General features: G+C 35.5%; 2 protein-coding genes across 2 annotated transcripts; one reads left to right on the top strand and one right to left on the bottom strand.

Annotated features, from left to right (window-relative positions):
* The first annotated feature begins 704 nt into the window (after positions 1-704).
* Positions 705-6,232, top strand: LOC110703340 (calcium/calmodulin-regulated receptor-like kinase 2). The gene is made up of 8 exons (XM_021881139.1): positions 705-877; positions 2,278-2,649; positions 3,744-3,897; positions 4,050-4,176; positions 4,415-4,497; positions 4,878-4,949; positions 5,276-5,479; positions 5,624-6,232. Exons 2-8 carry the CDS (start codon positions 2,336-2,338, stop codon positions 5,918-5,920), a joined length of 1,251 nt encoding a protein of 416 aa, XP_021736831.1. The 5' UTR covers positions 705-877; positions 2,278-2,335; the 3' UTR covers positions 5,921-6,232.
* Positions 6,233-6,536: 304 nt separating this feature from the next.
* LOC110703349 (phosphatidylinositol 4-kinase gamma 6-like) lies at positions 6,537-12,440 on the bottom strand. The gene is made up of 2 exons (XM_021881150.1): positions 12,269-12,440; positions 6,537-9,135 (listed from the first exon to the last, which is right to left on the bottom strand). The coding sequence occupies exon 2, from the start codon at positions 8,864-8,866 to the stop codon at positions 7,046-7,048; it is 1,821 nt and encodes a 606-aa protein (XP_021736842.1). The 5' UTR covers positions 8,867-9,135; positions 12,269-12,440; the 3' UTR covers positions 6,537-7,045.

Raw genomic sequence — 12,440 nt, forward strand, 5'->3', positions numbered from 1 at the left:
CAATAAATTACTTCTAAGATGGGACATTATTAATTACACTAATTCCACAATTACTACGTGTCTACGTAGTAATATGAACTTTTATCTCTAAAGCATGAAGATAAGGGATTAGGGTTTCCATCGTGAACTTCAATCTCATGGTTAAGGAAAATAAATAACTTCCCATGTCAAAATACTGAAGCAGGTTTACTTTATTTACTACTCTGTAAAAAACCTCTTAACCCTAAAATACATGTCTTTCATGCCTAAAATTTTGTGTTATTAAATTCGGATAAAATATATTTTATTCTTTTCAAATTAGATGACACAATTTAACTTTGTACTCTATTAACATAACTAGCTTTGACTTCATTTGGTGATTGGATGTTAAGAAAAAAAATATTACATGAGGGGTCTTGTTAGATTCGTCTCAACATCAATTTTTTAAATATCAAATTTTTTTATAATTTTTGCCAATATATAATCAAGGATATTTGCATTAAAATGTATACATCGACAAACGCACCTAAATGAAACGTGTTATCTAATATGAAACTGTATTGATCAATGGTCAATTCCATTATGGACCATTACCGCTCCTCCACTTGGACTAATCAACACAAGCGCGTCATTTCAGTTGTAACTTGTATGAGTTGTTTGTTTCCTAAAGCAAACATAACTTAGCCAATTCCCTCTTTTTCTTGCTCTACATAAATACTCCTTTTTCATTTTTGTATTCTTTATTAAAACAAATATTTTCTACCAACTCCATCAAGAATCAGTCCAAGTCTTCTCTCTTTAATCATCTAAACAACTAATACTAAACCCACTATAATTTTGTTTTTTGGGTTTGCAAAGCTACAATCTTTCTGGGTTTTCATCTTGTTGCAATAAAAGGGTAAGTTTTCTTTAGTGATCAATGATTATATTTTTGAAAATTATGCAATTTTTCATAATTTCTGTAGCAATTTGATGTTGATTTGTTGTTTGCGCAAAACCCAGTTCATGAATTTATCATAAAGCTTCAGGATTTCCCATTAATTGGTTGTTTTATGATCTTTGTTTGTTGTTTTATTTGTGAGATTTTGTTGTCTTGGTTTAATTGTATGATATGGCAAAATGGTGAATGGTAATTGCAAACCCTAATTTTATTTGTATGATTTGATTAGGTAAATAGTTCCAATGAGAAGAATTTGTTGCTATTTTTAGAAATAGCATTGTCAAGTTAAGCAGTGAATAACTATTTTAGGGTGTTTTTATAAACCTCTGTTATGCAAATGCAATTAGGGCTCACCTTTGAATCTTAAGAATAAGGAAATTTTAGGATTTGTTTTGTTCTTCCACATTTGTTTGCATTGACTCTAAAGTTAAAGAAAAAAAAAAATGTTAGAAAGGGGATTTTGCTTTATTGAAAGGAATATTGCTGATGCAAAGATGTGCCTACACCGGTGCACATTAGGCTGTCATGATGATAGTCATTGATTCATCGCGTGTTGTCCAGTCCATGTTAGGCAATCTTATAGATTACGAATTTAGGTTTAGATTATGACAACTTGGTAAGGCCGTATCAAAATTTTGTATGCAAAGACATTGTAGGTCTTCTGTAGACCATTTTAGCTAGTGCTATACTTTATTTAGGGCTGACATTGCCTTTTTTTCCGCTGTTTTCTTTGATTTAAGTCCATTTGAAAGTTTGACGACTTATCACTTAATCCTGATTAGAGTAATTCAATAGATGAGTTAAGTGCCCTTGAGAGTTGAGACTATAATTGGGGCATGTGGAGGCAGACTGCTGCTCTACCAAAATAGGTTGAATACATTGGTTTAAAGTAATATAAGATTCCTTCTCCGGCCTAAATTGTACAGTATGTAATGTTTAGAATTAATGTACGGAACTATCTGTGTAGTACAACTCTGCAGCCTCTTATTTCAGTTGTTAATCAGGTGTTCAATTTGCTCTGTACGGAACTATGGATACATAGTGGTCAACAAGATTAGCTAGCTGCAACCTGATAGATTATAGAGTTTCCCATTCATATGACAGTAGATGTAAGGCAAAAGTTCGACAGGTTTTATGTGTTTTGCTTACTCAGTTATTGGTGTCATTATCCTGGCTCTTCTTGGTGGGATCAGTTTTGGTAGCTCAATGATAATTAGGCTTGGGCAGTCATGTAAGAATAGAGGCAATCTGTTTTTATATTTCAAGGAATTGATGTTCAGTTAAACACTACCTAGGTTGTATGTTTTGTTTTCAATCAACTATTTGTAATTCACATCTTATTTTACTTTGTTATGCAGTCAGCTCAAAAGAAGTTTAAGATGCTCTCATTGCCTACATACATAAAGAAATCAAAGCATGGTTAACAAAACTGAGTTGGCCTTTATATGCTCCTCTGCGGGAGTTTTGTTAGGCATTTTCATATCGTCAGTGGTATTTTTCTGTTTTAGATGGTACAAAAGGCACTCAGATTTGGAGAAACTTGGTATATCAAATCGCCCTATCTGCAAGAATGGCTGTGGCCTGGGACTAGACTCTAGTACCTCGATGTCAGAATCTGTTGTTGTCCCTCTACCAGATCTCCCAGCCAAAAGCTTGCCACCCTTATGGTTGAATCATCATAATAAAGATCGAACAAATTCAGTTTCAGGCATACCAAAATACTTGTACAAGTAGGTTTTCTATGGCTCTAATTGGTGCTTTACGATGTTCTGGCTCTTGATGCTTGTCTCATTGAGTCATAGGGTATATAGAGTAATATATCAGGAAGAGAGGGAGAGGGTCATTTATTTGATATCTTCCTGTCTATTTAAGAAAAAAATTCTCCTATAGTGTTCCTTTTTATTATTTTTTTAATCGACTAAACGGATTTTCCAAGTCCTGAAATCATGATTGTTTCAAGGTGACCATGCCATAGTGTTGATAGGGTAGAAAATGACCCAATAACAAATGCCTTGTTCACCATTTTGGCATAGGTTTTATGCATATTATTTTGTAGCAAAATGTGATTAAAATATTGTTGGTCAAGCTACTTATCTGTTTCTTACTGGGTCAATACAGTGCATCTGCAATTTATAGGTCAACTTGCAACTTGTTTTGCCTTCATAAAAATATTGGCGGACAAGTGGAGAATGGGTGCTTACAGTCATCTCATAATAAATCAAATGAACATGAAGAACTATCTTTAGTGACACATTTTGGGATAAATTTGTTGCAACACTTTTGAATATTTGTAGAGAAAGGTAGCAATATATCATCTATTTAATATCTTGTACTATTGAGTATTGACAAAATGTTGGTGATGAAGCAATCATGCAAATGAACCTCCATGTAATGTAAATAGATAGTCTTTGGGCTGATTTGGTAACTAAGTTACTCTGACAGTTTCTCTATTATAATTCCTTGTTTCTGAATCAGGATTTTCTGAAATGTGTCTTAAATATCTTCAGTTTAAATAATTTAAACTGACTTCTCCCTTCCTTTGTCGAACTAAAGAGTAAGGTGATTCTACCAAAACAATGTTAGACCTTCTCACTCTGCCAGCAACAAAATAAATACTGGCTTATTGTTGTAATAAGACAAGTTTAGGTGATTTTTATTTTTTATTTTTTATTTTTTTTAAAGAAAGGTGTTGTTTTGGTTTAGATGGTCAGTTGATCTCTTGTTTCTGACTTTATTGATAATTTGGTGTCAAAGTCATATTATAGTGATTCATACTAAGGAGCTGTTTGCAATTGCTATTCTAACAGGTCTATTCTAATGCCAGGGATATTCAGAAGGCTACTCAAAATTTTACAAACATATTGGGAGAGGGATCGTTTGGCCCAGTATACAAGGCAACAATGCCTGCGGGTGGAGTGGCGGCAATCAAAGTACTAGCTTCCAACTCTAGGCAGGGTGAGAAAGAGTTCCAGACCGAGGTAAAGACTCAGTCTATGACTTTACATTGAAAGCATTCAGGCCTATGCTTTAATCTAAATGGACAGAGCAATGTATAGCATTTGTCTGCAGCCTAGACTGTCTTAAAAAAATTGTGCAAATATTTGATAACAATACTATTAAAAAAATGCAGGTATCTTTGTTAGGTAGACTGCATCACCGAAATTTAGTGAATTTGGTGGGCTACTGTGTGGATAAAGGGCAATACATGTTAATTTACGAGTACATGAGCAATGGCAGTTTGGAAAAAAGATTATACAGTATGTACTGGTCCTCCCATCTACTCTCTATTTCAAGTTTTTTATTATCCCAAATTAGGGCTCTTGCATTATTTACTTATGTTGAAGGCCTTAAAGCTAAGGTTTTGTATTTCTTTTTTTTTTTTTTTTCTTTTCTTTCTTTTTTTTTTTTTTTTTTTTAATAAATTTCAGCTGATGTTATTCTTGCTATATATTTTCTTTTTCTAAAAATTAGTTGATTGGATCTAAATAATGGCAGGTGAAGATGATACATTGACTTGGGATGAGAGGCTTCAAATTGCTCTTGATATTTCTCATGGAATTGAGTATCTTCATGAGGGGGTATGCCATGTGATTTCTACCAATTTCTGTAATAGGCTGATTTTCTAGCTTAGTATTCTGATTTAACAAAGCAAATGAATAAAGATGATAGCTTGATGTTTTGATTGATAATGGCTGAAAGCTTACAAAGGTAGTAGGTTTAGCCTACAAATCTCCTTTTAGCTACTTGAGGTTGCTACTCTCCAACTCCAATAATCCAATTCATGCCTACTCTTTTCTTTCCCTTCCCTCTCTATTTATACTAAGGACTATTAACCTAGTAAACTAATATTACTAGAATACCCATACTACCCCTCCTTAGGTTAGTCTATTACAATTTCTAGTTCTAGCATACTCTTTTTGCTCAAGTTTTCGGATCATGATGGTGTGTTGTGCAACAGGCAGTTCCACCAGTTGTACATCGGGACTTGAAGAGTGCTAATATATTACTGGATCACTCTATGAGAGCAAAGGTAAGCATGAAAGCTAAGAAAAAAAGTACTTTCTCTGGCACTATATATTGCAGATTTGTATTCCATTGATCCCTTATTGAATAAACATGTGAGTTAACTCTACTAAACAAACGTAAGCAGTTTCCTGGAACTATGCTCCCATCAAGCAACGCCTAAGATATGTTCATATGAGATTAATGCTGTGGTGGGCTGGTGGCTATGTTTACAGTGCATAATTTACTAAATGTGTTTGAAGTCATTAAATAAATGATTTCGGCTTTATACAAAATATATACTAGAAACAATTACTCTCATTCGCTTGATACAAATTGTGCATTTGTTATTAGGTCGCTGATTTTGGGCTTTCAAAGGAAGAGGTTTTTGATGGGCGTAAATCAAGCCTGAAAGGTACATATGGCTACATGGATCCTGCATATATCTCTACGAGCAAGTCCAGTTTGAAGAGTGATATCTACAGCTTAGGGGTTATCTTTTTTGAGCTTATAACTGCCATACATCCACACCAAAACTTGATGGATTATGTCAATCTTGTGAGTCTTTTCCTTCACTTCTCTGAAACGCTTGATATTCTGCTAGTTCTTTGGACAGAATTTCTTATTTAAGGAATCAAATTCTACGTAGTATTTTAGAATCTTGTTATCTTGACATAAATTGTCTTCTATTTTCTTGTAAAGGCGACAATGGACCCGGATGGAGGAGTCGACGAGATACTTGACAATCGACTAATCGGGAAATGCAGCTCAGAAGAAGCGAAGAGTTTGGCTAAAATTGCTTTCAGATGTTTACACAAGACACCAAGGAAGCGCCCTAGTAGTGGGGAAATCTCTCAGGCTATAGTAAAGATAAAACAGAGACGTCTGCCTAAAGTTGGAACGATGTCCTTTGCTGGGGATGATCTTAACCGATTAACAAGTATGATTGAAGACCAACAAGTGGAGTTAAGTAAAATTTTGAGCCGGAATGAAAATTAAGATCAGTATTTTGCTGTACGAATGATCCTAGTTTTTTTTTCCCACAAAGCGCAGTTGTAAATACTAAATACAATCCCTCAATTGGTGTTTATATTGTAGTCTTTAGACAACGAAAGAAAAATCACATTTAGAAGAAACAAAGAAGAAAATTCATTCCCTCAATTGATGATCAGTCACTGACAACCAGGAAAATACACGAGATGTGTGAAACTTGGATACCAGTGTTGGGAAGATGTACAGGTCAAACTCATATTTACAAATGTGTATACAGTCCAAAATGATGGTGTCAAATGTCCATATTCATATCGAAATGTCAAGCATCTATCATAAGTAGATTAAAATAAAATGAAAAGTGCGACATACAATGTATATATAAGCAGCAAATTTCAGAAAGATGAATTGTGTTTGGTTCGTACTATGTACAATGTACATCGTAGTGAATGTAAATACATGGAACATAAGAAACTAATGCAGGTAGGACTTACGACTCCTCTGCAATCACTATACTCGCTAATATGTAAAGGGTGCTTGGTTGTCATGAGCTCTGAGCGAGGACAGAAAGAGTGCCCACAGGATACTACATCACAGCATGTTTGGTTCATGTTACACAATATAATTTGCTTCTCAAACTAGAAACAATAGAGAATTCAAGACGCACAAGATGATACAAATATTGTATATGTATAAACAGTAGCAAAGATCAACGAAGTATCTATGTAGTATAACTGTATAGGACGTTGCGAAAGTCTAACCCGACAGTAAATAACTAATATACTGCATACATACTATAGTTGCAACAATATACACAAGTTTAAAACAACATTATCCCACTGTATTTGATACTCCACGTCTCTACCCATCCCTTAAAGATTGCGAGGGACGGAGGGAGTAATGGTCAATTGTTCGTAGCCATCCCTTGGCACAAGGAAGATCTACAAAGGAAACACTAAGAGGTGTAGTTTCCATTGGATTGACAACTGGAACTCGCAAGCAAGCAACAATATTTACAACAGCCCTGTTTTCAGTGACATACGAAGCTGAAAAAGAACCTAATAAGATCTATATAACTCACTCTAGACTTATTTTGAAACCTCGTACATATAACTTCCCGCAAAGTAGGGCTTATCAGAACTTGCATGAAGTTCCAAACCTCGGCATAAGCCTTTGAGCAGCCCTCCCTGCTTTGTGATTCACAAATGTCGGGTGCAGGAACTTCTGGAAGTTTTCAAGAAACGCCAACCATTCTTCTTCATTCATATCTGCCAGATTCACAAAACTTGAACTTGATGAGAAAAACTCGTTTGCACTTTTGTTCATTGGTGTATCATTAAAGCATCTTTCTTGTTGTATTGCATTTTGTTGAATCCAATTATTGTCCCCCACACTACTGATTCTGCCTTCTTTGCTCTTGGTACCAGTAGCTGCGTCTATCCTCTTCCCTTCTTCAGAGCCCTCTTCAAGTTTGAAAAGAAAATTCATACCATTTTTCCCTGAAGAGGTCTTTTGAAATGATAGTTTGTCTTCTAAAGTTCTGCTTAAATTCCCATAAGAAGCCTCACATTCCAAATCAAATAGAAATCCATCCTCATCTTTAGGACTAGTATTTATCCCCATCTCACTCCTTTGCAAGAGTGATCTGGCCTCGATGCATAGGAGCTCTAGCTTACTTGGCTCCTCTGCATGACCTTTAAACTCCCTACTCATCATCTCACCAACCTCAGCAAGACAAAACCCAAAAGATGCCGCTTCCTTGAGGAAAATTGTACAAAGGATCAACACCCGGAGGCAAGCCTCATGAATCATCGGTAACTCCACCCTGAGCAACTCAGAGTCATAAAAAGGATCAAGATTTTCTATATACTGAAGTTCGTCTTCAGAAAAAGGGATTGATGCCTGTGGCCAGTGGATCCATTCAAAATAAGGGTCTTCCAAACTTTCTGGGAGGCTAAGGCCATGATCAATAGGAACCAAATCTACCTGATTGAACCGTCCATCCCCATCATCAAGCTTCCTGACCAGAAGGTTTCCAGCATGTCTATCTGTATTTAGCATGCGAATATCAAGAATTCCTATCCGATGCACAACAGAAACAGGAAAGCTAGAGGTCCCATGATCACTAGCATCGCAGTCATGAGGAATATACTGCTGAAATGACGCAATTTTGCTTATATGCTCTCTTTGCTGGTGGCCATTCCCATTTACACCGTCATTGTTTACATTGAAGATTGGATGAGTTATCTTTACAAGAGCAGTTAAAGGCACATTGGCAAAACCATCATAGTCAAGTAGGTAAGCTGCTACTTCTCTGAAACCCGTTTCCCCCACCCGAACTGAACATTTGAGTCCCGGTTGACCAAGAGCTTTTCCAATAAAACCTTTAGGGTTATTTGGAGCAAAAGGCTCTTCATCAGTTGGCTTAATAATTGCAGCATTTTCACCATTAGAATCCCGGAAAAAATAAGCACCACCAAGACCACTACGTACAGGTATAGGATCAACGCCATTCTTCATAGCCTCCACAATATCACTCACCAACTGCTTTATCCCAAAGAAGTGACTTGAGCAACCTATGACTTCTATTGGGCTGCTTTGATCTCTTTGACAAAGATCCTGAACTGAAGGAGAGAGACATGGTGTTGATGAACTTCGGTGCAAGCAATTTCTAGTCAAAAGAAGCGGCGAATGGTTTCTGACAGTACTAAGGTCATTCTTTAAAACTGTATCCCCACATGTCAATGACGTCTCCTCAGTTGGGACATTGAGAGAAAGCTGCAGTTTTTTCTTCACAGTACGAGCATTTTCACATCCATCCAACTCAATTCCCATGACACAACCACTTTCAGTCTGGACAAAGACACGTCTTCTTCCTGCCTGATCACCTTCCATTGTCTTACTGTTGAGGCATGATTCCCCCCTCAGAGGCCCTCTCACTGATGCTGCAGCCATTTAGTTCTGTACGAAGCTTACTAATTTAGGAAACATGAAAGGAAGAAAGAAATGGGAACCTTTCAGCTTCTGCCGTGGCAACTGCAGAGAACTGTTCTCTGGAGCACAGACCAAGCCCCCGTGGTGGCACTGACTTTCTAGATTTAATGATCGAAATCCAAATGCTCATAGTTAACATAGCCAGAATCAAATTGCATCCATGGATCTCAGTTATGACTGATTCAGTGTCAAGACTGAGTCTGAACTACATTGGCAAAGCTGACCACTAGCTGGGATATGACAAAGTTCAAACATTAGTAGAAAGATTAATAATTGTTTTAGCATCTAAAAGGATAAACGGACAATTAAATTACTTAACGGCAAGAAACAAAAATATCAAGAAAGTACATACATATCCTGATCAGAAAACATAAGATAGCTATCAGTCCTCATAAACTCAAAATAAGTGCAACAGCTTGCAACTTATAGCAAAAACCCAAAATTTAGATTAATTTGGAAACAGCCGCCTTGAGCTAGTTCATAAAAGGTCCTGAGGACAATGGAGCAATACTGATATACATTTAAAGAACCAATTCTACGAAGTACAGATCCACATATATTTTATACACTTCAAGAAAGTTTTAGCATACAATAAGAAATGGCCATAATATAGTAGCACAAACACTTTGAGGCTTCTCATGGGGGTATGGTTTAGATGTGTAAGCATTGTTTCCTACATAGGCAAATACTAACATCTTCTGAATACTAACGATTTTGAAGCACTAGAAGCGCAAACTCATCATGGCAAATGTCCCTCCACAAATTATAATTGATTTTCACTCCATTTGTGGCAGAATCCTTTCCCGCACAGGCAATAATATTTTAGATTGTCTAAATAGATTAGCAAAAATCATTAAAATTGGTAAATAAATAAACATAAAAGGTTTTTTTATTATAAAATTGTGCAAGAACGCCACACTAATTTATCATAAATTAAAACCCAACATAAATTATCCCCACACCTAAAATATATCAATATAATGAAAGGAAAATAATCCCACTCTTCAAATTTCCTAGTCCTCGAATACATTTAGTAGTAAGGGTGAGCAAAAAATAATCGGAACCGAAACCTGTTAGGAACCGCGGGTTCCGGTTCCGGGTAGTAAAATGGAGAACCTGTTGCAACAAGTTACGGTTGAGGTTCTCAATTTTTTGGAACCGGAACCATAGGGTACCCTGCAACCTGTTAAAAGTATCACTTAATTTTAAATTATACATCAATTCTAACTTATTTTTTAAATAATAAATATCAAAATCACAATTATAAATATACGTATTAAATTTGTTAGACAACTACTATTAGTTTGTTTATTTTGCAAGTTGAAAACATTATAAATTAAGCATATTACAAGACAGGGTACTATAAAACATTATAGTCATTTGATTAAGATTGCATATATACTCGTTATGGTTCATAGGCTAATACAAGACTTAAAAATTGACTTGTGGTCCTTGGACCCCATCATGGAGGAAAGACTTGAGAATTTTTAATTTTTTAGTCAACCGAATGTTCCCAGGAAAAAGAGAGAAGCATCCAACGTGGGAAATCAGGATGTATGTAAAAGCCTAAATAATGAATTTATTTGTTCTGACTATGACATGCAGAGAAGCTATATGGACACAAACCTAACATTAAAACCATATACACATATGACATATCACAATCATGCCAAACATACAACTATAAAAGTCCTAAATTTGAAAGCAATATCACCAACGGTCACCGCTTTCATTCATGCCTTTCAAACAAACATACATCAACAGTCGTCTCTTTCTATACCACATTTCAAACAGACAGACATACTGGCGCAAGGCCACCAGTCTCTTCAATTCCTGGGGTGACGGCACTACCTCTTTACTACCAACTTGGTCACTCCAAGTTTCGATTGACTTTATAATATATGTTTTATACATACTAATATTTGTCCAAAAACATTAAGCTGTGCAAGCAAGAATATCACAAAACTAAGAACCAGAAGCAAGCCTATATTCTTCTTCAAATAAACAATAATACTTCATTAAAGCTTCCACAAACATAAAGCCTCTCACAGTTTATAATACCACAATCTTACGACCCCGCCTAGATTTTAAACACCCAACCTCGAATAGTCATATGCACTTTATCCACTTCTCAGTTCTCATTGCTGAATGCAAATGCTTCACCAACAACGAACATGTAGAAGTTCGCAGGACCAATCACTCTGCCATGGATTTCTAACATCCTTGCTTAATGAATTCATTAACCTCTTCCCCTGTTGAACCGTCACTTCCAACAAAACGATGAAATAATAATCTGACAACTCCCTACTTCGCTAATGCTTTGTGATTTCTCCCTTACTAATTTCATAACATAACACTCATCAATTTTTACCTTCCAAGCCACTAATTTATTTTGCTCCCCAATTCACATCTACCATATATGATGTAGCCAACAAGAGAATTATATGAAATATATGATAAATACTCTATGTCCTAACTCAAACAGCAAAAGTAAACATTTTAATTTTACCCATTTTTTCAATCTATTTTATCTCTAAACGTTGAATCCGTTTCCAACCAAAAACACACCCTTACCAAACATCACCGGCATTAAACAAAAGCCGTGACGAATTAAGTATAACCTAAACCTATACGGCATCTAAGCCTATTTTTATGTCATTACACAACAAAGGGTGTCGGGTATTTTGTATACCACATTTGCAAATGTGCAATCTTCACAAAATCATTTGTGCAAAATAAAAATAAAAAAAAAATGATGTGCATTTTTATTCACTCCATAATCCGTAACAATGTCCTTTTTATGTGTGTGCCGTGTGCGTGTAAGGAACGTTGCCAAATATTCTTGAATGTGGTGTAAGTGTAACGATTACAAAAACTCCTAAAAAGCTAAAATCAATAATGATACATCAATACTTTCAATAATGCATTTAACATGAAATTTTGTAAATCGAACAATTTCAAAAGCATTAGGTATACCCAGGTGTATAATAAAATGTACCAAGTATATATAACTAAGATTTTTTTTATAATGAGAAAAATCCTAAGTCATGAAATCATTTCTCCCAAAACACACCGCATTGACAGGGGAAGATCAAGCTACATTTTTCATACCATATAAAATTTTTAATCAAACTTAGTTCCAAATTACCTCAACTAATCATCAAAATATTTCAATTTACAAAAACATCAAATATGAACATATGATCAACATTGCAAAAAATTGGGACTTGTGAATAAAATCAAACATGATCAAAGAAATATATCGCAAAAATTCTGAAAACCCAAAATACCCAGTTCCATAAAAACTTCAAATAATGAAATTTGATTTCAGAAATTTAAAAACAAACAGATATAGAAACTTACCGCCGGTAACAAAACACGGCCCGGAGAAAATCAGCGCAATGGGAGGAGAGAGATCAGCAACGGACGGTTGAGATTTAAGGGGTTTGAAGGAAATCAATGGCTAATCTTCTGATTAATCCGTAAATTTGCCACTCTCTCTCCTCTCTTCTCTCTCTATCTCCCGCGAATCTTT

This window comes from Chenopodium quinoa, unplaced genomic scaffold (genome assembly GCF_001683475.1).
Source record: "Chenopodium quinoa cultivar QQ74 unplaced genomic scaffold, ASM168347v1, whole genome shotgun sequence".
NCBI classification, from domain to species: domain Eukaryota; kingdom Viridiplantae; phylum Streptophyta; class Magnoliopsida; order Caryophyllales; family Amaranthaceae; genus Chenopodium; species Chenopodium quinoa.

Excerpts from the sequence above, each read along its gene's own strand:
- LOC110703340 (XM_021881139.1), top strand. The coding sequence starts at position 2,336 with ATGGTTAACAAAACTGAGTTGGCCTTTATATGCTCCTCTGCGGGAGTT. Across the intron at positions 2,650-3,743 it reads ATACCAAAATACTTGTACAA|GGATATTCAGAAGGCTACTC; the intron begins GTAGGTTTTCTA and ends TTCTAATGCCAG. Across the intron at positions 3,898-4,049 it reads AGAAAGAGTTCCAGACCGAG|GTATCTTTGTTAGGTAGACT; the intron begins GTAAAGACTCAG and ends AAAAAAATGCAG.
- LOC110703349 (XM_021881150.1), bottom strand. The coding sequence starts at position 8,866 with ATGGCTGCAGCATCAGTGAGAGGGCCTCTGAGGGGGGAATCATGCCTC.